Raw genomic sequence first — 15,872 nt, 5'->3', positions numbered from 1 at the left:
TTGAATATGTCTTTCTCTAAAAGAATAAATTCACAAGGATGCAGCAAAAGTCAAAGGTAAAGCACAGCCTATTTAAATCAGTCAGCTCCCAAATCAACACTTGTACTAGGTCCCAAGACTTAGTACAGTTACAATTCTATTAACACTAAATAGTACTTAGAATTTTTTAAACTTCAAAAACTTTCTTTAGAATTTTACATTTTGGGGCCTTCCTGGGGGCACAAAGGGTTAAGTCGCAGCACTATGAAGCTATCTGCAGCCATTGCAGCACAAGTTGGATCCCAGGCCAGGGAGCTACCCACATGGCACAGCAGACCTCTCCTGACTGGCCTGCTGCTCCCCTTAGCAGTGTATTTCAATAGATCTGCCTATTCTGCTCCCCACTCTGTCTCTGATGAATTCTGTCACCCCTGCACCTCTGGCCAGCACCCTAGCTCTTATATGCATAAATAAACATTCAAAAAAAATTTACATTTTGATTTCAAGACAAAATTCAAAATAAATGAGGGAGGTAGTTGGGATTTTTACATTCTTCTTTTAAGTAGACTTACTTTAATGGGGCCATTTTGGACCAAAAATCATATTATTTATCTTTGCTTCTCCAAGAACAACTGTTATTTACGCAAAGGTAAGGGTGTTGATTGAAAGAGGTTTTACATTTATGCTAGTAAAAAAAAGCCAGAAGAGTCAATATACGTTATTTCAAAAATGCCTTTATTTCAATGCCGAAAGTATTAATATAAGAGTTGAAGAGTTACACTTTTTTCATAAAATAAACACACCTCACAAGTAGGAATCCATAGTCTGTGATCAAATAGGTCTATCAGACCACACAAGATAAAATATGGATGTTGGCTAATAATATGAACATCTTAATAAATTATTAAGAAAACAAGGCATTAGAGTGTTAGCTCCTCACATTCCACATAGAACTTCCAGTGCTGATCCATGACATGGCATGGGAGAAACTCTTGATCACTGATTAATAGTATTTCATTTATTTGTAGATAATGTGGGATGCTTTGCATTGACTCTCCAGAAATTTCTGTGTAAGGAAGTGTCAACAAGTTAAAAAGATGCCTTTCAAATTTACTTCTTATAAGTCCTAGACTCTAGTCAAGTTGATGAGCACATATAACAGGTCATTCTTCACACACTCCATTTTCTATACCTGAGTTAAAGCTGTAAAACAGCATTAACTGATCTTGGAAGAAAGAAGTTTGTTTGCACTCTAAAATATGAAAAGATGACTGAAGCTTCTGAAGACCGCTGTACAAGCCCCTCTGTGCCTCAACTTCCATAAATTGAGAATAAAGCAGTTGTAAGTATTGAGATACTACATGTAAAATGTTTATTTACCATCTAAAGTATAGCAAACAACACATACCAGCTGCTATTATATTATTACCATTACATTATTTATTAGTGAAAAGAGTATTAGACTAGAAGATGGAGAATTGTAACACCAACTTGGTGTGTTTGAGCAAATCAGATGGCTTTTCTAGGCTTACATCTCCTTGGAGAGGCAAAAGAAATGATTAGCAAGGTCCCTTTTAATTCTGCCAGTTTCCTAAAACTGTTTTCTTCTGACAGTTTCAGATATTTCCTTTTTTAGGCATTAGCTTAGGAGCTTTATGTCATTGAGTAAATTGAATCTTACTCCACAGACAGCACCAAGATGGGTGTGATCTTTACCAGGCAGTTTCAGTTAGAGGCGTCATATAGTTCTAGACTATATGTTTTAATAATGTTAAGCAATACATTTACATAGTTACATGTCTGTGTGGGCATCTGGCATTTCTGATGCCTAGTATTCATTTATCTTTCCAAATGTGCCCCGTCCCAATTTGCCTCTGGATGACCATCCCTTTCCCCAGGCCATGGGGTCCTGGTGGAATTGTTCTCAACCTCCTAATTTATACAGATATAAGGCAATCAGTGAACAGGCACTGAATCACAAATGAGAACATGACTCATTCAGTGGAAAGTGAGATGCAATGAGATCTTTTTTGGGTCTTCTGGGAAAGAGTCTTATCTATATTTTTCTACTCTGGACTTGAACCTGGAAGCATGTGTCTTTGGAATGGTGGGGTTGTCAGGATGGAGGTGAGAAATGGAAACCAAGAGAACCTGGACACTAGTCATGCTATTTGAACCTTGGCTTAGTCCTAAAGACCAATTCAGTCTTTCATGTACATGAATCAATAAAATACCTTTGGTGGGAAGAGTTAAATCAGCCTGGACATTTGTTAATCCAGAAACTCCTAGAAGTGGAGTTTTCAAAAAAGTCATGCTAATGTTAAACTTTTTTCCCTTTTGCTTTATTCATCTTTGTCAAATGTAAAGATGCCACATATATGAAAGCTTGCTAAAGAAAGGGAAAGTGTTATTCAGAATTACTTTGATGAACTTGGGCTCACTCTCTCCCTTAAGAGCTGTTGATGAATTAAGAAAAAGGGACCATCTTCTGCCTACCTCCTCTTATTTGAAGCAGAACTGACTACATTATTAAAGTCAGTAGGGTATGGCGGTTTTAATTCATATCTTTCTCAACAGGTTAGCCATGTTATAACCACTAGCCTTCTTTGTTTGATATTCTTAGCTAGTAGTTATTCATGGCTTTTTCTTCTAAGGGACAAAAGGCATGACAACTAAAATCCCACCCCGATCTCCACCGAAGTTCACTGTCAGCATTATTTCCCAATTTCCTATAATCTAGGACTTTACAAAAGTACAAGGGGCTCTTCCATAGCACATGGTGACACATCCTGGGTAAACTAATGGAAATGAAACTCTAGGAACATAGTATTAAGATCATCTCCTAGTTTCTTACCAACCAGACTGAAGAAAGAGACAATTACAAAACGCCTATTCACACCACCTTTAGCTTTCATCTGCAACTGTTTCCTCTTCCTTCTCTACCATCTATATTGCACTAGGTGTCTCTGAATGCCCACCAAGTCATTCCTATCCATTTCATTACAGCTAGTGCTACCCCTCACTATCTACTTAACCAGAAGCCTGAATCTTTGATCACAACTCCTAGCACCCATTTCCTATTGTTGCTACCCAGGAGAACATTCCCAATACATGGGGGTGGGGAGGAGGAGGAAGAGGACAACAAAACAAAACACTGAACTAAACATGGGAATACCCATATAAGGAAATGGAAGAATACAGCAAAACTGATTTCCAACTTATGATCCGAATTCAAATGAAAGGAATGAGGAAGACTAGAAGGATTTTAAAGGAGTTCTATCTTTGAAAGACTTGAGTGAGGTAGAAAGAAATTCCTTGGGAGTTAGTAAGTCAATCACTTCTTTGCTGAAGTAATTATCATTGTTTAGCCATGGTCACCAAGGACCTTTACATATAGCTTTGGGGCAGAATTTTTCCATCAAAATCTGTGAAGACCACTAATCTACACCATGGTAGACGATGGGGTGGGTGGTAGAAGCTCTTCTCCCTTTAATTTTTACTAGGCAAAGTCAGTAACCTCTGAGATCTTTAAAACAAAATTTCTACATAGTAGCACATTTAGCAGCTCAATACAACTAGAAAGCAGTCATCTATCTGGATGTTAGCCTATTGTTGTTGCCTTTCTTCCCTGATCAAGAATTGCACAGTGAAGGAATAATTGTAATCATGTATAAGGTAGGGGTAATAAACTTTCCTTAAGTAATATCATCAAATATTAGATATTATGCACAAATCTACTTCAACTGAATTGCAAGATTCATTACAAGGCAAAATAATGGGTTCATGCAATTAACTATTCATGTTATCTTCCTGCTCAAATTAAAACTTCAAAATGACAAGCTAATTAGTAAGGTTAAAAATAATTTTAACTTTTACTCTTCTTTTCCTGTTTTTAATTTCCCTTAATAGACCAAAAGCAAAAATAATAAGATTCAATCTTTTAACTGATGGTTCACTTTTGAAACATCGCTAAACAATGAATTTTCACCGAACCCATTTTATTTCTCTGGCTCTATTTCATTATCTATAAAACCCACTCAAGACTAGTTGACATATAAGGTTCACTTCTAACTCAAAAATTGTTGAACTCAGACTTGCAGAACTTGTTCTTATAAGTTAAGCATTCCACATTTCATTAGAATTATGAAGTGAAACATTTATTACTCTGGTTATCAAATGGAAATGAATATACTTATGTATACATTCTTATTCTGAATCAGAAATAAAATCCTAATCAAAGGCAAAATGATTAACAATTATATAATACATTGTAAAAAATAAATTTGCTCCATTTTTGCTGGGGAAAGATTTTCATTCAAATATTAAGTTCAATACCTTTTTAAAATAAAGGGATGCTAGGAGATACAGTGGAAGGGTTTATATGATTTGATATTTAAAACTAAATTAACAATCTGATATAGACTTACACTGATAAGATAAATATCATTTGTGAAAACTGTACTGGAATCAAGAAATAGACTTAAACATTAGATATTGAGAAGTTTAGAACTATTTAAACCCTGAATCATTGAAAATAGGTTGTTCCCCAAGCTGAATTGGGTTTGAGGTACTTTATTTTACATATAAAGAGTTCAGGGTTTTGTGCTTTTCTTGTATTGACATCAACCCTGGAATTCTACTAAATTTTTTACTAAAATTCTACTAGGCTTCTGAATGGTCCCATGTGTGCAAAATTATCTGGCAGAGGGCCCAGCTCATGGCAAGTGCTCAACAAATACTTAGTTTTCTTCTCCTTCCTCTTATGAATTAGGTCAAAGAAGTGTTAATAAGATTCTGGGGAAAAGTTATAATTAAAATGATAAAAAAATCAAAAGTGGTAAATAAGAGTTGAAATAAACATCCTCTTGCTCTGTTATCAGGAACTCATCTTCCTTGAGTGTTTACGAAGTTCTTAACCACATAAAAGAGAAACACCTGTGAATGTCTGTGCTCTGTTACATATACTTTTACAGAGAAATGAAGCTGAATAACAGAACCAAAAAGAAGAAAACTCTTTTCTTAAACTAAATTTACTTATGACAGATGATCAGTATGTCAAGGACCGTTTCTACTAAAAACAAAGAGTAGTCTATTTTTCTTGGAAAGGTATGTTCTATTTTCAAATAAATATATGATGTTACGCTCCCATAAAAGAAAATTATATAATTAGTGCACATTAAATGATAACTTGAGAAAAGAAAACTTTAGAAGATACTTTTTTTCTTTGATGAATGCATTTGGTTTAATTGCTTTTTTTTTTGGCTTAAGTATTTTTGAGTGTTTTCATGCTATGGTGACAGGGTACATAAATACATAAAATTAGCTTTCTAGGTAAAATAATAAAATGCGATCTAACTTAATACAATAATTTTTAAGAAAACTAAAAAATGTTGATATGTCCCATACACAGCAATCACAAAGTATGCAAAACTTAAGAAATGTTAATTATTTTCCTTCTAATCTATACTGAAGTACCAGTGAAGAGCCCCTTAATGAGAGGGACTACAGCTCCACAGGCAGAGAGAGAAGAGGCCCCATTGGGAGGAAGTTGTAAAATTTCAAAGGAATTGGCCTCCCCAGGTGGCACAGGAGGTTGAGCGCAGCACGGTGAAGCTGTCCACAGCCTCTGCAGCGCTGGTTTGATCCCGGCCGGCCGGCTGGTGAGGGTCCCAAATGGCGCGGCAGACCTCTCCTGTCTCGCCCGCTGCTCTCCTCAGCAGTATATTTTGTCAGTCTGCCTGTTCTGTTCCCCCCTCTGTCTCTGGTGAGTCCTGTCACCCTCCTGCACATCTGGCCTGTACCCCGGTTCTTGTATAAATAAATAAATAAATCTTTTAAAAATTTAAATTAAAAAATAAAATTTTAAAGGAAAATGCACCATAGACTATCTCCATTTTAAGAATCAAGATGACTTTAGAGAGAGTGATACTTCTAGGATTTCATCAACATTATCTCATTTTTAAAGGTCTGTGTTTGTATGTCTAAAATCTTAATTAGAAACAACACAGACTCTCAAATGCGTTAATATATCACATTTTAACACTCTGGAATTTGTCAGTATGCTGAGCTGAGCTACCAAATTAACTAGTTTTTGTACAGAACTAAGAAAATAGTTCCTTCCATTGACTTTGACTGATTGAAGAAAATATAAAAAGAGAAAATTAAAACTTATTTACCTTCATGAATTAGGATTTTCTTAACATATCTAAAATGGTATGTAGAAATAAATTGGATACTGAGATTGCTGCTATTTGTCCCATGAAGTATTAATAATATCATCTGATTAAATAAGTTCAGGCAATGTTAATTAACAAAGCTAAACAGACTTCTTTATGATTTGTCATAAAGAGGGGGAGGTTGGAGAGGGAAAGGGAAGATAGTTTTCATTTAAATTTGTGATTAAGACCATGTGAAGGGCATTACTCTTACACTGCACAATTAGAAGCAGAAAATTCGGATAAAGGAGATAATATTTAACCAAACTCACATTTATTATTTGTGGAATACTTCACCATAGTCCATTAGATGTAGGATTACACACCTGTTTCGACAGTCAATCATAAGGTTTAAAATAGCTGTCCTTTGGCTCAGACATGCTCCACTCACTCACTCATTTATTCAGTGAACATTTACTGGGAAGCTGCTGTATGACAGGCACTGAGAAATAAAGGAAGTCACAGCCATACAAGTTTTTCTGAACTCAAAGATCTTAGTCTATTAGGGGACTAATAGTCCCCTAGTCTATTTTTTTTTAAACTTTATCCAAATTTCATTTTTTCAACGTCTAGCTGCTTAGTTCCCATACTGGGTCATCTACACGAGGTCTGCTGAACGTGAAATGGAATGCTACTAATGATTTTGCTAGATTAGGGATTGCTCTGGTCAAAACAAGATGCATGGTCATCCTAGTCATGGGAAATATAAATAGCTCTTCCTAGTTTCCCTTATTCCCCAAAACTAATATTCTGAAGAGCGTGATCATCAAAAAATGTAAGAGAATATATTATATTCATGATCTGAGATAGAGATGAAATACACATCACCTTGATTTTCCTTAGACTTCAGGGTCTCTGTAATATCTGAGTAATGATTTGCATAACTACATTTTAATATTCAGAAAAAGGAAAAAGATTCTCTCCTGAATGCTCTGCTTGAAGTAGGGTTAGTGAGTTTGTATTTTCCTTTTTCTTTTTTTTTTTAAAGATTTATTTATTTATTTATTATTATTTATTTATTTATTTTATTCTGGGTACAGTCAGAAGCGCAGGAGGGTGAGAGCATTCACCAGAGCCAGAGTGGAGAGCAGAACAGGCAGAGTGAAAAGTACACTGCTGAGGGGAGCAGCGGGCACAGCAGGAGAGGTCTGTGCACCATGTGGGACCCTCGCCGGTGGCCAGGGATTGAACCGGCGCTGCAGAGGCTGCGGGCAGCTTCGCAGCCCAGTGCTCAACCACTGCGCCACCAGGGGAGGCCCAGTGAGTTTGTATTTTTCTAACTTGACAGTCTTTGGATCTCAGTCAGATGACACAAAATCAGGTACAAAGTATCCTAAATCAAGAAGGTTCAAACAAAACTGCAACAGCAGCCTACACATGCCAGCAGGGTCCTGCCTGTAGATTCCTAGGTAGCAAGAAGCTGACTGCCATATTGGCACCTCCACAGTTCTCAAAGTATTAATATTTTCTGAAATATTTAAAGGAGAAAAAATCAGGACCTCCAGAAAGGGATTAGTAACAAGACGTCAGGCACAAAAGGTTGATTCCATTATGGAACAGGAAAAATTCAGAACAGGCAAATCCATACAGAAAAATAGCAGACTACTGGTTCCCAGGGATTGAGGGGAGTGGAGAATAGGAGGTAACTGCTGAATGGGTATGGAATTTATTTATGGAGTGGTGAAGTGTTTTGGAACAACACAGAAGTGACAGTTGTATAACACTGTGAATGTATTAAATGCCACCGAACTGTTCACCTTAACAGTTATTTGCATGGTAAATGAATTTCAGGTCAGTGAAAAAAATGACTACCCTCCAAGTGAGTGCCTTTTCAGTGGGTTTAGGTGTTTTAACCCCACTCCTAAGACACGGCCATTAGTCTGCACATACCTGGAAGGCAAGGCTGATCTTGCTGAGGTGCCAAGTTTAGTTCTGGAGATGTGGGCTCCTCTTCAGAAACATACTTTAAAAGCTCCTTCCCAAGATATGTTACCTGCATGTAATTAAGCATAGAATTTAAAAATCATCCATTTTACAAGATGCAAATACACTGCTCTCTTACAAATTGTAACTTCTATCAAATATTGTTATATATTATATGTGAATTGGTAAACTATATTCAATAGCTAAATATGGCCTGCTACCTTTTTTTTGTAAATAAGGTTTTATTAGAACACACTGTTATCCACTTGCTGACTTAATCTATGGCTGCCTTGTGCCACAACAGAACTGCCTGTAAAGTCTGAAATATGTTATCTGGTTCTTATAGAAAAAACATTTGCTGATCTTACTGTGTATCATTAATTCTCTCACCTGTTTGCTTATTCCATAACCATTAATCCAGCACCTGATGCTTTACAACATTAAAAAATTAAACTTGCATTAACAAATTAAAACATTAAGGAAATCAGATACATAACTGATTAGATTAATAACTGATCTAATATCTATGCATCCTAACTTTTGTTCATGAATTTAGATAATTGTTTATTTCAGTTCAGAGCTTAGAAATACCTACATATGAATGAGCTAATGCTGAGTCAGACTAGCAACCCTCCCCAGAAAAGTTCTAGGCTCAAGGGTCTTGGGGTTCTCTATGCTTAGTTCTAGGGCAGTCTGACAATACACTCCCCAGAAGTTAGGTTCAATGTACCTAAACCTCAACTAGATCATCTCTTCCTCCAAGATGCCTTCCTATAACCTCTAAGTTCAAGTTCTAATCCTCCTCTAGGCTTTTATAACTTTTATGCTCATATTTCTGTCACAGCACTTATCCCATTTAAATGAAATTGTTCTGGTGTGTCTGTTTCCACAAAATGACAAACTCATTGAAGACAGGGCCTGTGTCATATTTGTCTTTATACCCTCACCACCCTCACCACCTGATGATGCAGGAAAAGAAACTCTAAACTCCCAGCTCTTAAGTAAGATTCTTAAATTCTCTGAGCCTCAGTTTGTACATTTGTAAAATGAATACGTACAACTTATTAAGTTGTTTTGAAGATTAAATGAGATAATGTGTGAATAGTTTGGCATACTGGCTAAAACATACTGAATGTGCAATGAATGTTTATTTAACTGAATGGATTGAGGCCTCCCTGGTGGTGCTGGGGTTAAAGTCTCAGCTATGAAGCTACTGCAAGTCACTGTAGCATGAGTTCTATCCCCGGCCAGGGAGTTAACCCATTTGCCACAGCAGACCTCTCCCATCTCGCCCACTGCTCCCCTTAGCAGTGTATTTCAGTAGATCTGTCTGTTCTGATCCCCACTCTGTCTCTGGTGAATCCTCTCACTCCCTGCACCTCTGGCTTATACCTCAGCTCTTGTATGCATAAGTAAATAAAAATAAATCTAAAAAAATTAAAAAAAAAAAAAGAACAGATGAGGAAAGTCTAAGGATGTAGAAGGTACAGGTGCCCTTGGGGCCCAAATACCATGAGCAATTAAAGTCTGATAATGGAGATAGAACAGGCATGGCCTACCCAGTGTGCAAACCTCTCCTCACTGGCCATGAAAGAAGAGGTGAGGCCCCTGATTGCTATCTGTCAGTTCTCCAACAAAACAACAATTAGAAACAATGGATTTTGTTAACGCTATACCCTGACGATATCCAATATTCCTTATGCATCATCAATATGCAGGCTCAGTATGGTTTCATGTATATCTCAATTTAAAGTGTATTCTCATCAGAGCTCTTTCTTATCTTACACCTTTTAGAAACTTTAGAGGTCATAAGCTGATCCATAGAGTCTAAACATATGACTCATACAAAGAACACAGCTTTAGGAAAATCCAAAGTCAAAAATCTATTTTCCACAAAATAGGAGAGATTTACTAGACATAATAAGGATAATAATGAATGGACATCAAATGAACAGGCATTAGACCACTTCAAGAAACCAGACATTTCATAGGTGTCTATTCATCAGCTGGCTAAAGTATTAAATAGTTACATTTGAATATGGCACAAACTCTGAATCCTTATTGGATCAGATTGGATAAATCTTACTGTATCCAAATCTAGTTCAAATGCCTGCTCTGAAAAAGGCAGGTATAAACAGCCATAGATGAGGTTCTTAGGGCCTTAGACTACATAGCCACTTGGCTATCCCAAACCCATTTTGGTGAAGGCAGCTGATGGCATGTCAGCTTCCCCAGGATGAGAGCAAGAAAAAGAGTTGGAGTTTAGGATTAGGTGTGTTCTGTGAGAATACTGTATGCTCTTGTGTTCTCACTATTGTAGAAGGTAGAACTGCCGGAGTGCTTTATTCTAAAGTCACTGACACTTTTCTTAAAGCTCTTAAGGCAGAAGGTCTATTATGTATCAGAAAGCAGTCTATGCTGATTCCTTAATATCATACTCAGGAAAGAAGTGGGGTGTGTCTGTGTGTAGTGTGCATGTGCAAGTTTGTGGTGAATAGATGATTCAGCCAGCTGCTATTCTGGAAATACAGTTAACAAGCCAAATGAAATTATCAATTAAATTTATTTTGGCAAGGCCTCTAAAGAATTAAAATATAGGGTCATTATTATTAACTGCAGTAGCAAATGTTTTTCTCTATTTTATGTACTAACATGCATCAAGGAAAAATACAAAACATAATCTGCCTTTGAATGTTAATGTCCCAGAATTTACTTTCCTACTGGAGTTCCATTTTATTTGAAAGTATCAATCCACTTTTCTTGTCTTCAGTAAAACCATTTGATGGTAGTGACTAATGGGAACCTATTCGTGGATCAAATAACTATTTTGACTCCACCTTGTTTTTTTTTTTTAAAGATTTATTTACTTATGCATACAAGAGCTGGGGTACAGGCCAGAGATGTGGGGGGTGAGATTCACCAGAGACAGAGTGGGGAACAGAACAGCCAGACCGACTGAAGTACACTGCTGAGGGGAGCAGCAGGAGAGTCAGGAGAGGTCTGCTGTGCCATGTGGGTTGCTCCCTGGCCTGCCAGGGACTGAACATGTGCTGCAGTGGCTGCCGACAGCTTCATAGGTTGCGTCTTAACCCCTTACACCACCAGGGAGGCTCCCTCCACCTCAAGTTTTAAGAAGTTTTAACAACTTCGCTACCCCAACTAGAAGAAAGAAGACAGGATAATTGTTTTATCTCAGGGGAAGGAAAAAGGCAAAGAAACAAAAGGAAATTGTATATTTTCTTTAGGGTTCATGGTAATACAACAGCAGATTCTGGCTAAGAAAATAAAAATATTTCTCAAGTGAAATAGTTCTCTAGGAATTCAGAAGATGGCAGAGAAAGTAGTATCAAAGTGTAAGAACTTCTTTGAAAGCGCTGATCCTGGGGAAACAATGAGTGAGGTTCATTCTCACACTGCCAGCCTCCTCCCAATCTCCGTCTTCTCTGATAGGTAGTGTGAAAGATCTGCTGCCCTTCTGTTCCCTCAGATACACCACGTAGCCAGAGGCAACAGAAGGGCAGCAGATCTTTCATACTACCTATATCCTCAGGATTCACGTCTTCTGGATATCTGTATGTTAAAAGGGGGCAACATCTCCAACCATCTTCTCCTGAACAGTAGTAGGTGGGCTCAGGAGGTTTAAATTAAGATATGCTGAGAACTTCATTAACTGTCCTAATGAACAATCTCAATCACCTTTTATACTCGACCTTTCCATACCTTGAATTCTTAATCATGGTGGTAGGAATAATTTTTTAAGTGTGTAAGGCAAAGAGTGAACCACAGAGGTGAATTTATATGGGGAAATTCATATAGTGAGGTAGCCAGATGGGAAGTATGTCTGCAAAAGAGATCTGAGTCACTGCTCAAAATGGCAGCACATTTTTCATCTGTTTACATCCCATCCTGATCACTCACAAAAATGAACTTTATCAAAAATCCTATTATTCTCATACTACAATTATATAACAGAAGGCATTTTTTTCCTCTGTGAAGCAGGCAGATTTTTGCTAAAGAAGAAGGGTTTTGCCAATTCATAAAGGCAATATGTAAATGATGCTATGTATGTACTTGAGTTCAAGGTAACCTGTTTCCAATGAAAGGAATGTGGGCTCCCTGTGTCATTATTGTAAATGTAGAAAATAGTATGTGGGAAATCAGAAGTTCAGGTTCTAGACCTGGTTCGAGCACTTCGAGCACTCACCTTGAGCATAAGCAGGTCACTTAATCTCTAGCAACTCTATTTTTATATTCATAAACAGAGAGAATAGTTGACTTTGCTGCCTAGAGTTGTTTTGATACAACAGATGCAAAAGCACTGTGTTACAAACCAGAGTGCCATGTGTCCTAGAGTCTCTAAGCTAGAACTGTCTTTAAAGACCATTTAACACTACTCCTTATTTTATACATAAGATGACAGGTTTAAAGAGATTGAATAATTTGACTCAGATCACTTATTCTCTCTCCAAGCTATACATTAGAAATTTGCAACCTGGTCTCCAAACTTTTAGATAAGACGCTATGAGGGCGAAGTTCACTAGTGGTAGTTTTTAGAAGCTCCTCCATATGATTCTAATGTGTAGCCAGGGTTGAAAACCTTTGTCTAGATCATATGACTTATCAAGTATGGGGCCAGGAACTAGCTGGTCTCCTGTCTCTTACCTAGAGGTTACTCTGCCACATTAGGATGATGCCTAGCAACTAGAAACTGCAGCATCAAAAGGAGTTAGTGATGCACAGTGGGAGTAAGCATCCGGATTCCCTTAGCAGAGCTACACAGCAGACCAGCTGCTTGGGTAGGAGTTATGAGTCATTTTTGTATCTACCGGCTTTGTCACTCTGTCTGATATAGGGCAAGACCTAGTTTTCTGGCATTTCTTGCCTGACAACCAAGCTTTCCTGACCCCAAAACCCCACTATCATTCTCAGAACCAGTAAGAAGAAATGTTCACATTTACCAATGTAGCAACAACCTCCTTTCATCAACACATAACTAAGAATTCAGAAGCAGAGGTGTCCCTGATGGTGCAAGGGATTAAGCACAGCACTATGAAGCTATCTGCAGTCTCTGCAGCATAAGTTCAATCCCCAGCCGGCCAGGGAGCAATCCACATGTCATAGCAGACCTCTCCTGTTTCATCCGCTGCTCCCCTCAGCAGTGTATTTCGTCAGTCTGCCTGTTCTGTTCCCCCCTCTGTCTCTGGTGAATTCTCTCACTCCCATACCTCTGAACTGTACCCCAGTTCTTGTAGACATAAATAAATCTTAATTAAAAAAAAGAATTCAACAGTAACCCCAAGATAAGAGGAAGAAGAGATTTTTTTTAATTTAAAACGTTTTTATTTTATTTAGAATAATATTAACAACTCATTGCATGTTAACAAAATGTCTAAAGAAATTTTTTTTGTTATTTTTTAAAATTTTATTTTTATATTCCCCATAAAATTGCAACCCCCTTATTTTGACCCCAATCCTTCCTTTCCCGCCCCCCACCCCCGATAGTGTGTCTCTGGTTCATACTTGTTTGTTGATTTTGATTTTTTTCTTTCTTATAGTTATTATTTTTCCTGGTCCCTTATTTAGGTTTTCTAGACTCCTGCTATGAGTGAGACCATCCGGTATTTTTCTTTTTCTTTCTGGTTTATTTTGCTGAGCATGATCCCTTCCAGCTCCACCCATGTGGAAGAAGAGATTTTCATGGTAAAATTTAAAAGAAGCTTTTAAATACTTGCTGGGCTAGTGTTTTCTCAGTATGGGGTATTTACTAGAAGTACCAGGGTTCCATATAGTAATTTTAAAACTGTTTTTGCTTTTAGCATCATTTTAAAAAGCCTAGGCCTATTTAGATAAACTGTATGAATATCCTATCTTCAATAACTGCCCAAATTTTAGTCCCCCCATTTGCAATTGCCTTCGCTGTACATAGGTGCTAAACAGTATGACCCTAATTGAAAGGCTGATGGGAAGAGACAAGAAGCAATGCGATATGTAAATAAGGTATAAACACAGAGTGAGCAGCAAATGATGTCAGCTATTCAAACACAGTAGTTACAATAGGAAAAAAAAAATGGGATAATTGAGTCATCACTGGCACACTGTAGCACAGGCATGCCCTGCTCTAAAAACTCTCAGTACTACACTCACACTATAAGCATAGATTCAGTTTCAGCAAAATGATACAATCCATCATAAGCTTAAGAAACATGGCAATAAAAAGGGATTTCCAGGAGTGAAATGTTAATTATTAACACACAAATATGATTTATAAGTCTATGGAAAGCACTGGGCAATTAAAACATATGGTCTGGTGATTGCCAGTGGTAGGAAAAAAATCTTTAGGGAAAAAAAAAAGGGCAGAGAGACTATAAAGCAGAGAAAATCCAAAAGGTGCCAATGTAAGCAAAGAAACTGAAACATAGTTCTGTACACACCTGCCACAGAGATTTAAGAAACCTGAATGTAGTTTGGGGACAAAGACCAAGAACAGTTAGGAGGGAGGTTGGGCACAACCAAGTTGGACAAAAAAAAAAAAAAAAGAAGAAGAAGCTGTACCTCCTATTACTGGTGCACTTAGGCTTACCATAATGACCAATAGAGGCTGAAAGTATCTGCAGTGAAGTCTTATGAAACTTTATTCTCCGGGCAAGACATAGACATCAGAGGTGGCTGACCATTGGACCTAAAGGATGTCAGTCATTAACAGTCTTCAAGTTAGTGGTTAAAATCAGAAGACAGAACTAAGGAGGAGGCTACTAAGTCTGGGAAGTGCAAATGAAAAGAAGTATTTCTTTTGTGGAGCTAGCAATTCATAGATAAGGCTATGTTCAAACATAAAAGTATATCATAACTTCTGTGGACCTTGGTCCCCATGCTCTTTCCTTTTGTTTTTTTTTTTGGGAAAGATTTGCAGTATACTAATAACATATTAACTAAATTATCAATGCACCAGTGAGAAACAGGAAGGAAAGACTCAGTCAGCCGTGCAAACCTGCCACTGAGGAATTCTGGCAAATAGAAGTTGTGGGAGAATGCATGTAGAATATCACAGAAGGGACACATGAGAACAAGATTTAACTTTGGAGAACTTCCAGAGCTTTAAAAAAACAAAGAGTTGTATGATTAAAAAAAAAGAAACATACTTTCCTTGGGGCCTCCCTGGTGGCACAAAGGGTTAAGCACCTCACTATGAAGCAATTCGCAGACTGCAGCGCGAGTTCGATGCCTGGCTGGCCACGGAGCAACGCACAGGGCAAAGAATATCTCTCCTGTCTTGCCTGCTGCTCCCCTCAGCAGTGTGTTTCAGTCAGTCTGCCTGCTCTGTCTGTGGTGAATCCTCTCACCTCCCCCCTCCCACATCTCTGGCTGTACCCCAGCTCTTTAAGCATAAATAAATAAATCTGGGGAAAAAAACATACTTTCCATTTGAATATGAATTAAAGATAAACTTAAAAATGGCTCACCTTACTCCAAGCATAGTTCCAGGTCACACAACTGTTGCTTCCTAGGACATCCTTGAGCCAGGTGACTGGGTTTTGATATATCTGACCATTTTCTACCTTAATTTTACCACTCAACAAAATACTGGCTTTGTGGGTAGTTTCCTGAAGTGAAAAATAAAACAGAAATTAAAGTTAAAAGGGAGTTGAAATACATGCAAACGGGACAGCTTTAACATCCAACACAACCAAAACAAAAAACAGAAAACATTTTAAACAATGGTTTGTAAAATACCAAACAGGCAACAAATTATGGTAT

At 37.6% G+C, this 15,872-nt stretch overlaps 1 protein-coding gene across 1 annotated transcript in view; it reads right to left on the bottom strand.

The window, feature by feature from the left end:
• Positions 1 to 899: 899 nt before the first annotated feature.
• Positions 900 to 15,872, bottom strand: part of ANKRD31 (ankyrin repeat domain 31) — a gene marked incomplete at its 3' end in the record, with an annotated part of 75,692 nt that continues 60,719 nt past the window's right edge. Inside the window, exons 21-23 of the mRNA XM_084232935.1 lie at positions 15,578 to 15,718; positions 8,085 to 8,187; positions 900 to 1,045 (exon numbers count right to left, since the gene is read on the bottom strand). Coding sequence (XP_084089061.1) covers positions 900 to 1,045; positions 8,085 to 8,187; positions 15,578 to 15,718 — 390 coding nt within the window. The remainder of the gene's footprint in view (positions 1,046 to 8,084; positions 8,188 to 15,577; positions 15,719 to 15,872) is intronic.

This window comes from Talpa europaea, assembly GCF_964194135.1.
Source record: "Talpa europaea genome assembly, chromosome: 5".
Taxonomy (NCBI): Eukaryota; Metazoa; Chordata; class Mammalia; order Eulipotyphla; family Talpidae; genus Talpa; species Talpa europaea.
Note: the sequence above shows the minus strand (reverse complement) of the source record. Positions and strands in the feature narration are given on the sequence as shown.